Source organism: Saccostrea echinata, unplaced genomic scaffold (assembly GCF_033153115.1).
Source record: "Saccostrea echinata isolate AGI-Se365-2 ecotype Australia unplaced genomic scaffold, CSIRO_AGI_Sech_v1 ptg000033l, whole genome shotgun sequence".
Taxonomy (NCBI): domain Eukaryota; kingdom Metazoa; phylum Mollusca; class Bivalvia; order Ostreida; family Ostreidae; genus Saccostrea; species Saccostrea echinata.
In genome coordinates, this window is record NW_026889782.1 from 36,846,210 (window position 1) to 36,861,552 (window position 15,343).

General features: G+C 32.3%; 2 protein-coding genes across 2 annotated transcripts; one reads left to right on the top strand and one right to left on the bottom strand.

Moving 5' to 3' along the window:
- Positions 1-863: 863 nt before the first annotated feature.
- Positions 864-3,963, top strand: LOC133198508 (fibroleukin-like). The gene is made up of 4 exons (XM_061334591.1): positions 864-881; positions 1,064-1,160; positions 1,519-1,686; positions 3,704-3,963. Exons 1-4 carry the CDS (start codon positions 864-866, stop codon positions 3,961-3,963), a joined length of 543 nt encoding a protein of 180 aa, XP_061190575.1.
- Positions 3,964-7,048: 3,085 nt separating this feature from the next.
- On the bottom strand, positions 7,049-14,600 carry LOC133198509 (putative histone-lysine N-methyltransferase PRDM6; the record flags this gene model as incomplete). Its single annotated transcript, XM_061334592.1, has 7 exons — positions 7,049-7,390; positions 7,949-8,186; positions 8,970-9,164; positions 9,586-9,650; positions 10,687-10,741; positions 11,096-11,130; positions 14,420-14,600. Coding segments are annotated over 7 exons (1,068 nt in total), but the record flags the coding sequence as incomplete, so codon positions are not given.
- Between the last annotated feature and the right edge of the window lie 743 nt (positions 14,601-15,343).

Below are 15,343 nucleotides of genomic sequence, written 5' to 3' on the forward strand. Positions count from 1 at the left end.
TAACCATTAGAAAATTATAGCTTGTAATTGACTAAATAATCGAAAAAGAGAGCACTTTTAGTTAGGAACTCGAAATTGCTCTCTTGCAAACAACTGTCCTGAAAGCTGGGTGGAGAATCCTGCGCCATGCAGTAATGAGCACCCTTTGTCTACCGGTCAGATCCACCGTGTGTCCCCTGTCCTGATCTGGAAAACGGAAAGTTCGTGGACGTTTCATTGTGAAAATAAAGGTCTTACCATCTGTGTTAAAGACGTCAGTCTACATTCAATACAACGACAGACTGTATTTGAAAACAAGGTCATTGTACGGACCTAAGAATTTAGGAAATGTTAACTTTAACATACCTTATATCAGCTGAAAGAAACGATATCATTGCCATGTTTTTTTTAGAAGTAAAATTAGTTCACTTTCACTGTCCACGTGGTACACCATCTGATCTATAAATATATTCCTCATTAACATTCCTATAAGAAATACAAATAATGTTCGAATTATCAACAGAGTATTGGGGTTAATTGAATTAAATTTAAAATAATATTAACCATATCATAGATTAAAGATCTGAAACAATTAGAAAACCAAAATAATTCCATGTAATTAGGGAGAGCTTGACATATTCTACATTTTAGTTCACAATTTAGCTTCAACAATTAACATTAATATATCTTGCAGGTATAATGTATCCTCTCACTACCTGTATTTAGGCATAATATGATTCCAGTATGTTTTTTTTTCTTTTTCAGTTATTCCCTTAGATTGTAAGGATCTTCACGCAGATGGTTACACTGATACAGGGGTGTATGACATTTACCCCCATGGCACCATTTCCAGTCCTGTCAGAGTTTTCTGCGACATGGAGACAATGGACGGAGGATGGACGGTATCTAGTTTATATCAAAATTAAAAGTACAAAAATAATTCACAGTCAGTGTTGTTGTTGTTTAAAGGATTGTAGAATTTAAAAAAAAATATGAATATTTTGAGTTTATATCATAACACATTGATCCTACAATTCTTCTTCGAACCAATGAATTGTATTGTTATACATATTAATTTTCAAAGGCAATTCAGAAACGCGTAAACGGATCCCTGAGTTTTGACAGGAGCTGGACGGAATATAAGAATGGTTTTGGTTCACCTGAACAGGACGTCTGGGTTGGTAAGTGTAAATCACTGTCAAATAAGAGCTATCATCCGCTTCAAAGTTTGACAACATTTCTTTATTGTGGCAGATATAAAATTGAAGCGTATCAAAGATTTGGTTTTAAGACTGGGTAGTATGTTTCGACAATACTCACTTATCCTGTTTAATTTGTATCTTAAATAATAAGAAAATAATGAAAGCAAGAGGTAATTAAAAATCACTTAGTGGCATGGTATTAAAGAGACAAAAAATAGCACTAGTGTCTACAGCTTAAGAAAATAAGTTGATTTTCATCAAGGTATATTCATATTCAAAATAGAATTAATTGTATGTAATCCACTTTACAGTTGATTTTAAATATATCTTAATGCAGGAAATGACATAATCCATCAGTTAACAAAAGAAAACAACTCATTTCTCTATGCTGCCATCACTCTCCACAATGGTACAAGGCTGTATGAGTTGTACGGTCGCTTCTCTGTCTCCGATGAAACAGAAAAATATCAACTCTTTCTTGCAGGACCGGCCACGGGAACCTTAGGTAAGTGCTTTTTTTTAGGTAAGGTCTGAAAATTGGGTTCAAATCAAGTGCACCATCATATAATTCTTTGCATATAATGTTTATTTAGTTGTTGAAAAAAAGAGACAAAGAGACATGTTTCTCTAGTATTCTGTAAAGGTCCTTGATTCTGCGTTAAGCAAACTTCTTTTTTTGTATTTTACGATATCATTTGTGAGTAAATTCACAAATTCCGCAGGCATTGAATTAGTCACTGCTAAGTAGTAGAAATTTAGAATTGTATATCTTAAAAACCAAGAAAATTATGTTTAATTATTTGTAACTACTATATCCAGTAACTAGTATATCCAGTAACGTGTATATCCAGTAACTAGTATATTCAATAACTAGTATATCCAGTAACGTGTATATCCAGTAACGTGTATATCCAGTAACTAGTATATTCAATAACTAGTATATCCAGTAACTAGTATATCCAGTAACGTGTATATCCAGTAGCTAGTATATCCAGTAACTAGTGTATCCAGTAACTAGTATATCCAGTAACTAATATATCCAGTAACGTGTTTATCCAGTAACGTGTATATCCAGTAACGTGTATATCCAGTAACGTGTATATCCAGTAACTAGTGTATCCAGTAACGTGTATATCCAGTAACTAGTATATCCAGTAACTAGTATATCCAGTAACTAGTATATCCAGTAACGTGTATATCCAGTAACTAGTATATCCAGTAACTAGTATAGCCAGTAACGTGTATATCCAGTAACTAGTATATCCAGTAACTAGTATATCCAGTAACTAGTATATCCAGTAACGTGTATATCCAGTAACGTGTATATCCAGTAACTAGTATATCCAGTAACGTGTATATCCAGTAACTAGTATATCCAGTAACGTGTATATCCAGTAACTAGTATATCCAGTAACGTGTATATCTAGTAACGTGTATATCCAGTAACGTGTATATCCAGTAACGTGTATATCCAGTAACTACGTTTGATCCGCTATTGTTATTCAGCTTGAGTTTCTTGATGATTTTCAATAATTTACATTTTTAACTACTAATGATTAGGAAATTTACAGTGCGTATTTGATATGTAATGTCAAAATGTTTATGAAAGCTTGATGTTCAAAGAAAATTATTTGATCGGGAACATAGTCAAATTAAAACTGCCGAATTCAAAACATCTCAGGGCATTTCAATTTTACAATACCTATTCTATATTAAATGAAAATCTTATATTTTAAAACCATTATTTCTTACCTTGTTAACATTTTGAATGATTTGTTTCGTATTGCATTTAATGCATTTTTAAGTCACGTTCTCTAACAGATATCAATTTTCAATATATTGGATATATTCATTGTTCTAATATTTCCAGTGACCTTTACCAAAAAAAAAATTATTTCGTTTTTTTAATCATAAAATTGTAATACGCCTTGGGTTTATTGTTCCATTAGAAAGGATGCTGTATGAATTGCATAGCGTTTTGTATTGTATTTTTTATAAATGGTATCGCTATTTACAGAAGACAGCACGAGAAGCCGTCTATCTTACATGTACTTCAGTATTATTGACAATAAAATTAATGTGATATATTTACATTCCAAATGTATTTTGCTTATAAAGTGTGAGGAATCTACGGCATTCAAAACACCATAACACCGTAACACAGACAGGGGGTAAAAGGGTTAAAGTATGCGTTTTATTTTGACGTCACTAACGTTGAACACCGTGGAAGTGCTATGTCAGGAGTGAAAATCAAAATCAAAATTCGCGCTCACATTGTACAGAATCTGTTGCAATGTCTCTTCTATTAATTTACCCTAAGGATAATACAGGGATTTTGAAATCTAAATCAAATTTACAGTCAATGCAAGGAGTTAAAAATGTAAAATAATATAAGCGATAAAGCTCGTTATTCAATTCGTTTGCAAATACTTTTGCAGTTATGAGACTATATCCTGCATAAAATAATGATTCAATACTTAAATGAATCAATCAATGATCCCTGTGATGTATTTTCTCTACAGGTGACAGCATGTTAAACTCGGGGAATTCTTACGATGATCTGTCTGGGATGTACTTCAGTACACCAGACAGGGATAACGACAGATTTATATCTAACTGTGCTGTTAAATATGGAGGAGGAGGAGGGTGGTGGTTTAACTCCTGTAGCCGAGCCTTCCTTAACGGTCCCTGGTCCTCGACAGACTGGAAGAGACCTTGGTATCCTACAGTAGAGAGAGGGACAAATGTGAGGAAGACCACGATGTTAATAAAACGTCACTAGGTAAACAACACTCAATCTTAAAAACCCGTATTTAATATTTGGTATTTCCTTGAACATTTTAAACGGTTATTAGAATATTCGTAAAAAGCATAAAACATGCCCTTTTTCTGATACATTATTAAATTCTTTTACTTTTTTCATAAAACATTATTTAATTCTTTTATCTTTTTTTTTTATAAAACATACCCTTTTATTTTTCTTAAACATTATTTAATACTTTTATTATTTTTTTTTTTACTTACAACAGATGGACGTTCAAAATTGAGAGACCAGGCCTCAAATTGACGACGATCATCAATCAGTCAAATGAAACCTTTCTGATAAAAGAGACAATTTTAAATTTATCATGGGATTCTATTCATTTTTTTTTTTTTTTTTTTGATAATGTTATATATTAAGAGAGAAAACTTGTAAAGAATTGTTTTTTGAGGGGTTTTGTGGTTTAACTATTTGCTGAAGCAATAATGTTTTATCAATTTTCCTTACCAAATGTACCCAGTTAAAACTGTACATAATATGTGTTGTAATAAATTTGAAACTAGAAATATTTCGTTCTTACAAACACTGCCACGCTGCCACATGAAGATGCCTTGACGAATAATTGGGATAAAGATTGTTCTATTATAAAAAGTATTACAGTGGAAACTGTTTTCTCCGACACCTGTACAATCTGTGAATCCCGACAATGAATTTCATTCTCATTTCTACCAATTTCTATTATCTTTACACTGTGTAATCTTACATCATGTTTATTTTCTCCCAGTGCATGTCGGATAAAACAGGTTTCATTGTATTCAAGATATTTTATAACCTAATCATAATTAGTTACATTTGATGTTCATGTTCCGCAGTACAATATATCCAGGATTAGGCTTCTTTAAAGAGATGTCCCCATCTTTTTTCCATGAATGCAGTATTTTGATTGGATGAGCAGACATAATCCATTATATACTTAATGTACTTTATATACATAACAATAATTGCTTTTTTTTTGGATGCTCTTGTTCCATTTTTATTTTGTGGGAAAAAAAATGAGCTAAATATTTGACGTCAGATGTACTTCATATTTCTTTCTACAAATTGAATTATACCATTAAAATATTTATTTGGCTTATTTTTTTCTGGCAAGAAACGCAATGATGCCAGATTCGTACGTCTTAGAGGTCTAACGTTTTTAGCAAGGGTATTTTATGAGGTTAGAGTCAAAACATCACATTTTCTGAAGATAAATATCTTTTATTGCTACAGATAATCATTCAAAAAGAGTAAATATTAGAGTTTTCTGCTCTTGAATGTACAAGATCCGTCATCGAAGACTAATATCGTCACTGTAATTTTTGTTCGGGTTGAAACACAGATAGATATATTTACATTTTACAAGTATTTTGTTTATAAAATGTGTTGATAGCTACGCATTCAAAACATATTAACAAAGACGGGGGGGGGGCGCAAAAAGTTATAGTATGCATTTAACTCTGACGTCACAAAAGTTTAACGCCGTGTAAGTGCAATGTCATAAGCGGAAATCAAAATTCGCCTTTACTTCTATAAATTGTAATCTACCCGAGGGATAATAAAAATATTTTAAAAAAAAAAAAAAAAAAAAGCAAGGCTAGGAGTAAAAAAAAGTATATATAAGCATTGAATAATTATTTTTTGAAAGATGCCGTCTCGAATCAGCAATGGTGTGTACAAACAAATTTTCATAAAGCGCTAGCTCGCGTTTCTCAATTTTTTTGCACTCATCGTTAATATTATGAGACAACATTTTAAAAAAAAAAATGATTCAATGCTTAAGTCTGTATTAAGACAATTCATTCTCTATTATGCGGTGTATGGACTATGATACATATTTCCAAAAAAAAAAATATATAGACTGCAGTTTGGTACTTGTAGTCCAATAAAGAGAAAACGTTTTTTTTAAGGAGCTGATGTTAATACAACAAGATGTTTTGGGGAAACAATGATGCCCTCGTATGGCCGCTTATCGCCAAGGTTGTCATTTGCAAGTTAAACTCTAAGGTTAAGGTCAAGAGATCATCATTGTTGGTACTCAAAAAATGGTCTTGTCAAAATGAGTTCACCTTTGAAATCTAAAAGCTATAAAAGCACCAACAGTTCAATAATTATGGCCAAAATTAAAGATTTTCAAAAGTTAGTCAAAAATTGTCAGGCCAAAATTAATAGTACACAAATGAATTTCAGAAGAAATACACAGGTGAATTACGAAAGTTTTAGAATCAGCCATTAAAAAATTATGACTGAAGACTTTAAAAAGTAGTCAAAGTCTGAGGTCGAGATCAAAGGGTAAAAAATGTCGGTATTCAGGAAAAGCTCTTGCCACAGGAAATAAAGCGGTGAAATATTAAAGCCCTAGCACTTACCATTCAGAAATTACGGCCAAGGTTAAAGTTTTTCAAAAGTAGGTCAAACTCATAAGGTCAAGGTCAAATTGTCAATATTGTTGGTACCTAGGAGAAGATCTTGTCAAAAGAAATGATCACGTGGTGCATGTAATTACCTGATTTAACCGTTCAATAGAATTGACCAAGGTTAATACTTGGTATTTTTTTTAAAGTGTGTCAAACTCCAAGATCAAGTTCAAAAGGTCAAAAATATTTACACCCTGGGAAAGGTCTTTTAGCATGGAATACACCTGAAAAGATTGAAAGCCATTCTTTAACCAATCAAACATTATGGGTAAGGTTAAAGTTCTTATTTTACGGACTAACAGACAAACAGATAAACTGACAGACAGACAAACAGAAAAACAGACGGACGGTCAGAGCAAAATATATATGGCCCCGAATCTTCGATTACGGGTGCATAAAACTTTATAATAACACTTGGTTTTAGGTATTATTTTGTACGTTTGGAAAGAAGAGATCTGAATGTAAGTTTCCCTGAAGAAGTGCGAAGATAACGAGACGCCACAATATGCATTCTGTCTACATGCTATCCGAAGTTTATTTAAAAATTCTCTCCCGAGAAAACAAATGAAATACATAAAATTTAGGAGATTCCATTCAATTATTACATTTTTTACTCACTAGTCTAACACTGCATTTTTTCAATGATAAAAATATAATGGTGGCAAAAGTTTATTTTCATTTTAAAACAATGAAACATTACGTAATAGAACACTCTTCCGGCTCCAAATAAAACGGAGAATCCTCACAAATAAAGGGAAGTTTTAGTCCGTCTTCTCCTGTATAGTACGTGTAATTCCTCTCTGTCACCCAGCGCCACCTACCGTCGTTATGATAAGTCAAAAGGAGGCCAAAGATAGGATCAACTGCCGTCTCACCCTCGTCGTTTGGATTCCAGTTCTGATACGTCACAGGTGTCCAATTATCAAAAATTAGTCTTTCATTGTCAAATGTCAAAACATTGGCACGGAATGCAAAAGACCCATTCAGATCAACTTCTGCAGAAAAAGGAAAGAAAATAATATCAGTATTGAAATACCGATATCTGTGTCATAACATATAAACTTTCTAAACTCCATTTATATAATTTGTTTGTTGTTCTACACCCATACCCTTTAAAAACTTATAAATCGATAAACTTGAATTTATGTATCGAAAACCAACAGATGTTCAAAGGGAGAGTATCCCATTTTCGACCTAGGTAAAAAGTACAATTTTCTGATACATAAGCCAATCTAGGCATAACTAAAATTCAATTTGAAGAACAAAGGAAAATAAGTATCGTTGGATGGTGTTTGAAACCATAATCATGGTCTTTTAAATGGAAAAAACAATTGAAAAATTACAAATTTCATACACTGCAATAAACTTTGTTTCAAGATTTCAATGAAGCTAGTAAACTAAAAGTTCTAAAATTTAAATTTGTGGAATGCAAAAAAAGGGGGGGGGAAATATAAGGAGTTTATACACTAATATAGATAAAAAGCAGTTCTTACTTCTACCCATTTGCAAATTAGAGAAATGAAGGTATGTGAAGTGATAGATTGAATAATTACCCGGATGTATACGGTTTACCCCTAAAAACCTCCCATATCCGTCCCCATACCAGACCAGAAGCTCTTCACCCGGTTCTACGTCACGTGACGTCATATAGAAGATGATGCCCTCGCACGTTATAGGGATGACATTTTCTTGTTGATATTTGGCGGGAGAGTTCACAAATCGTAACCAGTTACTACAGGATGGGTCTTCTGCATCTATGTTATAAGTACCATCGGTTCCCTGTTTATCTACCTTTAAAAATTTTAAATCAGAAGAGACTCCATTGTGTATAAAATATTTACATACGGTGAGGAAATGCATGAACATTTAAGGTGTCTTTCCGAGCTTGCAGGAAAGGCTCGAGAAGATGCAATTGAATTTAACACTATTTAAACTTTCAGAACATTAACATCTAAATTATTTTCATTTCCAAATATTTTTCCTTAAGATACTTTGCAAATTAGAAAAAGTTCCTATTCTCATGAACTACCGTGGGATGAGTTAGAATATTTCCATTGTAAAGTAATTGAAATTAAAAAAAACATATAGTGCATTTTTTCAGAAATGATCGTTGAATGACAAAAATATGTGGTACGTCATTAGAAAATAATGTGAATATAAGAAATCAATTTAGTTATTGAGAATTCATGAGGTTCATGAACTACAACGCTTCACGCCTGCATATTTATCATGAAGCGTTAACTATAGTTCATGTCCTGATGAATTCTCAAAAATTAATTTCTTTTTTTTAACTGATACTTTAAACATAAGTTCAACATTCATATATTGTACTGACTTTCCTTTAACAAATCATCATATGGATCAAAACATTAGAATCTTCGATACAATTGATTGATTATATATTCATTTTTTCTTCTGTTGTAGTAATTTTAACAGCCTTTTTGATGTCAAACATTTAGGTGTTCTCCTTTAAAACATTCTTTTTCAAACATTTTATATCGGGAATATATAGAATATCCTGTATGTGGATGAGATATTGTACCTGATTTTGGATGATTCTTCATATAATTTTACCTGCCATGAGTAAAAGTCATCTTTCCGGTCTACAGTGTGAATAAGTCCTTCATAAACCCCGAGGATAGTGAACTTCGGTACGAAGGTCTCTGCCCATGCGCCCATTCCCGCCCCCGGAAATGACGAAAGTTTTATGGAGAATCCAGGTGGCGTGGTAAGGTTAGCTCTCTGATGTGGAAGGGAACCTAGGGGAATCTTACATGTACAAGATAATGTCAAGGACACGAAACATAGGTCAAGGACAGATAATTAAATAATTTTATGATTAGATATATGGAAATAACGAATAGTATTCGAGCTCATTTTGTTGTATTTACATCCACTGAATATCGTCTCCTTTATTTCTTGAGAAAACCATTGCCGTTAAACATACAATGGCGTACATACCAATAATACACAATTCCACCTATTTAATTCTACTTTGAATAATTATTTGTACAACTATAAATATAAACAATAAAACGTCTTTTTTTTGTTTGTTAATAGGGGAATTAACGTTGCAGCTACTGCAGAAAAAAATTACGCATACGCTGGTAACGCATTTTCTCGGCAACAGCTGCAACATTAATTCCCATACTAACAGCCAAAGAAAGCATTTTATTGTTTAAGTACATACCTTTGCATTAGGAATGTGTCTATATTTAGAACTTTTTACACCGTGTTTAATGTAATCTGCACAAACTGCAAAGAAAAACAAAATTGCACTAAGACTGTCCTAGGTATGCAAAGCATAATATTTTCATTCGAAATGTATTATCCTGATAAAAATGTGCTAATAACATCGGTTTTGTTAATACCATAACAAGTCTCTTGCTAATAAAGCACTGATTTTTTTTTTACATCAATGCTTTTTTTTAAAAATCAAGTGTGTATTAGCTAAACAGAATGGAGTTATTTTAAGAAAGTGATACTTTATTAATTCACCATGAAATTGATTAACGTGGATAGAAGTATCGAATTTTAAATTTGTGTACGTTTTTGACAAATTAGGTTAAGAGAAAATACTATATGGACAAGCATTCACACAAGTACATATACATTACGTTTGCATTAGAAACTCTTTATGATCAAAGAAAGAATTTTTTTTGCGCGTGAGGTATGAAATGACGGTCAGGTTAAATGAGGTGTGAAATAAAAAAAAAAAAAGATAGGATGAGGTGTGAAAGGAGTTTAGGTAGTAAAGTTTGAAAAGTAGATCGACTAGAGCGATACGTGAAATGTAGTCAGGTGAGGTGAAATGTAGTCAGGTGACGTGAAATGTAGTCAGATGACGTGAAATGTAGTCAGGTGACGTAAAATTAACTTGGGTTCTCATACGGAACATCAACAATTTATCATATCTTCAGAGATCAAATCTGCCAACAATCTGTTGCAATTTCGATGGGCACTAATTGTGCTCCGTTATTCACAGGCACTTGAGATACCCCCCCCCCCCCATCCCGTTTTTCCATTTTTTTTTCTTTTTGAATCTTTTTTATTAGCCGACCTGTTTCTATATGAAGCAGAATTAAAACTTCTACATGAGAAGAAGAAAGCACTTGCTGTGGCCTTCAATCCCATATTCAGAAATATTGACGACGTATAATCAATTAACAATAGTTACTTCGATTCATATGTCTCGATTTATCCCAGTGAACTTGAAATAAAAGAACCCTGTCATATTTTCTTCATATTTAGAAAATATTGTGATAGGCGGTCAATGAACCTTAATACTTACAGTTCTTCTTTTCAGTCTCAACATCCCATTCCTTCTGAGCAATCTTAAAAAGCTCCTATAAATGCAATAGAATGTTGAACGTTATATTTGTTAGAAGGTAAATTTCAAATAAAAGCATTTTGCGAGCACTTAATAGAAACGCATCAATTTTGATCTTACAATAATTAAAAAATAAGTATTAATCTCTCTCTCTTTCTTTCTTTCTTTCTCTTCCTCTCTCTTATTCTTTCTCTTTTCCTTTCTTTCTCTCTTTCTGTCTCCCTCTCTCTCTCTCTTTCTGTCTCCCTCTCTCTCTCTCTCTCTCTCTCTCTCTCTCTCTCTCTCTCTCTCTCTCTCTCTCTCTCTCTCTAACACACACACACCTATATATCTTCTTTCTCTCTCTCTTTCTCTCCCACCTACAACTTACATTTCTTTCTTGATATATGTTGAAAAAATTCATCTCTGAAAAGAGAAACTTAAATCATTTTATGTACCGTATATACTCGCTTATAAGTCGAGTTATATCATTTTATGTACCGTATATACTCGCCTATAAGTCGGGTTATATCATTTTATAAACCGCATATACTCGCTTATAAGTCGATTTATATTATTTTATCTACCGTATATACTCGCCTATAAGTCGGGTTATATCATTTTATGTACCGTATATACTCGCCTATAAATCGAGTTGTATCATTTGATGTACCGTATATACTCGCCTTTAAGTCGGGTTATATCATTTTATGTACCGTATATACTAGCTTATTAGTCGAGTTATATCATTTCATGTACCGTATATACTCGGCTATAAGTCGGGTTATATCATTTTATGTACCGTATATACTCTACTATACTATAAATCTGTAAAGACTTGTACGTATACATAATGCTTATAGTAACCTTTACATCTACCTGTCCTGCATGCTCTCAACTTTGTAATAAGTTATAGAAATATAAACTATATTTCGTTTTCCAGAAAAAAAAATATTGACTCGCTTATAATTCGGAGATAGAGGTTTTGACCAAAATTTACCTCTAACAAATCCGACTCATAGGCGAGTGTTTATTACGGTATTTTATTTCCCTTAAACGACTTAAAGGAGATTATATACGGTATTTTATTTTCTTTATCCGACTTATAGGCGAGTATATACGGCATTTTTTCCCCTTTCAATTAGAAAAAAAGTGTAAATTGTTAGTTTCATTAAAACTGATTTTTTTTTAAATAAATGGTTGCATTAACAAAAATGTTTAAGGAGGTTCGATCCTGAGCTTTTTAGCAGATTTTGGTCTGGGTCTTAATTTCTAAAATTATGCATCATTTTTAAGTTCTAACATTATATCTGGATTCTACGATGCAAATTAAACTATATCCAATGAAAAAAACTACGATTAAATTCCATCCTAATAGGATTAAGCCAGGGACTATATTTTGTGGTGGAAGGCTTTTTAGAAGAAAATAATCAATTTTTCCCTTTTGAAATACCGTATAACGGGTATTTTCTGCGGTTGGAAATTTTTGCGATTTAACCCCTAAAAGGTAGCAAATTGATTTCTGCGTTTTCAATTTCTGCGGTTGCACTATACCGCAAAAATTTATTTATGGGGTATGGTCATGCACTAAACTTTATGAATTATCAGAACGCTGTCATGTTTACGTTTTATAAATTCATTAAGACATACACTGTATTGATCAAAGGTGCATGAAAACTGGTATTAAGCTATTATGCTTAATTAAACTACTATCTTTTATTTAGTTTTTGTAAAAAATATTTCGAGTACCAATTGAAATAAATTAATGCAGTGTCAGTCCACCTAAACAACAATACAAATCTTTATTCTAACAGACGTTTTATGCGATCTATTAAAATACTAGTATTTAAATATATTTAGATGATAATAAATGCATCCAAGCCATATTCTAAAATACATTTCTAGTTAACTGCAATCAAAATTAATTTGTTGCTTATATTTTAAGCTAAAACAAACAGTTGCATAATCGAGTACCCCTAAGTTGACGGGTAACAATCACAGGTGTCCTGTGCATTGAGACGTAACTAATCCTGTCAGTCGTATGCATTAGGTGAAATTCACGAGACAATCGAGCCACACTGTGCATACACGCAGTAATTATTGTCTCAATATAAAACACAAGATTGAAAAAAAAGTGTTTAAAAAAGAAAACTACCATGTGTTGTTCGCAGCTATCGGAGTTTGGACTAATAATTGGGAAATAAGTACAAGTAAAGATGTTTTTGTATCAACTTATTTAATTGATATTATTTACAGGAAGGTTTTGATTCAATATGTTTTGGACAAATCCTGACATCTAAAATCTTCGAATTTCGATGACACCCGAATTTTCTTGCTAACGAGGATGTGGCCACTCATGAGTCTGCGGACGCATCGATTTTAAAAACCTTGCGTTTCAAATAATTTTGTTGTGTCCAGCACGCAGGTTCTTGTGTTATGAGAACCCTGTTAGACATACGCACCACTTATCATAATTGCATGTACAAAATATCTTAATGAATATTGAAAAAATATTTTGCGATTGTAATTTTTGCGGATTTGTCCTATCCGCAAAATTCCGCAAAAATTGGACAACGGCAGAAAATACCCATTATACGGTATATACAGTACATGTACTGTTAAGTTTAGATTCCTATTTTTCCATGCTGGTTGCACACAGAGCTGTTTTTTGCAGTGAATTGTTTTATGCTGGTTCTGAAATATCTATTAAATTATTTCTTATGAATTCTTTCATTATGTTGTGACAAATATAGTAATTATATTCTGAAAGTCCAGGCAAAAACTAAGCCAATTTTAACATAAAATCAACACTTTTTTAGTAATATCTAAAAATCTACATCATAGACCCCCACTTTTGTTTTTCTTTTCTGAATATATAAGATAATTTTGACCAATCTGCCTAAATTCAGCAAAAGTTTAAGACTTTAGAATAACTTTCTTGCTTGTTAAATTTTTAATGCCAGAAAAATCACATTTTATGGGTGCAGAAAGGTCAAATAATTCATTATGCGGAGCAATTTGAAACTTTTTCTTAGTCACAATTTTAATGTGTCTTTTTTTAAATAGACTCATAGTTTATTTTGTCCCATGATTTATTTGGATAAAAACATTGGAGGGAAAACGTTGAAGATGTGATTTTTGAATAAGACACAAATTTCAATGCAAAAAGGTCATATTAAATGTGCTGTAGCGCCAAAAGAAGCATATTGATCCCCATTTTTTGTTTTGATTTTTAATTAAGCTATGTTTGTAAAAACTAAAAATATACTTGACAAAAAAAGTTTAAGACTTTAAATATCAGGATCCAACCTCGTTAAATACTCAAGATTTAACCAATAATCTGTCCTGAAATTGGATAATTTATAAATTAACTTCAACAGATAAGGCATCCAAAAAAAAAAAAGAAAAAAAGAAAAGAAATCCCTAACGAAAGTTTTTTTAAGAGGTGGAGGTACATACATGAGAATTCAAATGTTGTATGGCGCAGCATAAAATAGTTTCTGGTTGTTTGCCAAATAGTTTTTAAAATTAATTTTATTTATTGTATATCGAGTGGTTTTTATTTTTTGTTAAATTTTGAGCCAAAATTAAAAAAAAAAATACATAAAAAAAATTATGGATAGGATTCTTTGACACAGGCAGTCGGAAATAAGCAAATTAAATATAAATTTTATGTGGCTTTTTCTTTAAAACTTAGATCCACTCCTTTGCTTACTTTCAATATATTTTGTGAGTACTTTTTCTTTCTCTTCAGAGTCTAGAACGACCATGTGAGCTCCCTGCTGATGACAGATATCACTGGAATTTAACATGGACGTAGGTTCTTTGTGGAAAGAGAAGCACCATCCACTCACATTCACGAATCCCCGGGAGCATCTCAAAACCTCTGAGCCGGAAAACACAGGGGGACATGTCAAAGACTCCGAATCAATGGCGATCAAAACTGTGAAATGATATATGTTTTTACAAATTTCACATATTAATCATTAACGTGTCTCCGCCCTCACGTTTTTATATTTTCAAACTATATATGATATATTCATGTACTTCATTTTGCAACAACAGGACGTGTTATTTAAAAAAAAACTCTCTGAAAATATGCTGCAATATCAACGATAACATTACTGTTTGTTACTCCAGAGGTACATGTTCAATTAGGCCAAGTTTTTTTTTCTTTTGGTTTACGATTCCGCCGACCCTAATTTTCACCAATCATGAAAATAAAAATAATGTCTTTTTCCGACATATTTTCCGGATTTTTCTCAGCTGAACTGGTGGGTTTTAAATTTTAAAATGCATCTTAATCAAATAAGCGCTTATTAATATATTCTTGAGACCTCTATAAACATTTAGGTGACCGTAAATAAGCACAAATGGTGGTTCTGTCATGTGACAAGGTAATTCCTCACTGAAAGCTATGAGATACACTTAAAGAACTTTTTCTGCATGGGAAAGTGAATAAAATCTTGGATGCATGATCTCTTTCTCCAATTGCAATGTCTCAATTGGCTAAATTCATACCGTAATATTGGAGAGTGACACGGATACACCTATAGATAATAGGCCAATTTGGTGTTGAGAGATACATCTTAGTTGAAGTAATTCTGACTGGTATTTCACTGGATGAATTCAAATATGT

Coding starts and splice junctions, on each gene's coding strand:
- LOC133198508 (XM_061334591.1), top strand. Junction 1,161..1,518: donor TGAACAGGACGTCTGGGTTG/GTAAGTGTAAAT, acceptor ATCTTAATGCAG/GAAATGACATAATCCATCAG. Junction 1,687..3,703: donor ACCGGCCACGGGAACCTTAG/GTAAGTGCTTTT, acceptor TTTTCTCTACAG/GTGACAGCATGTTAAACTCG.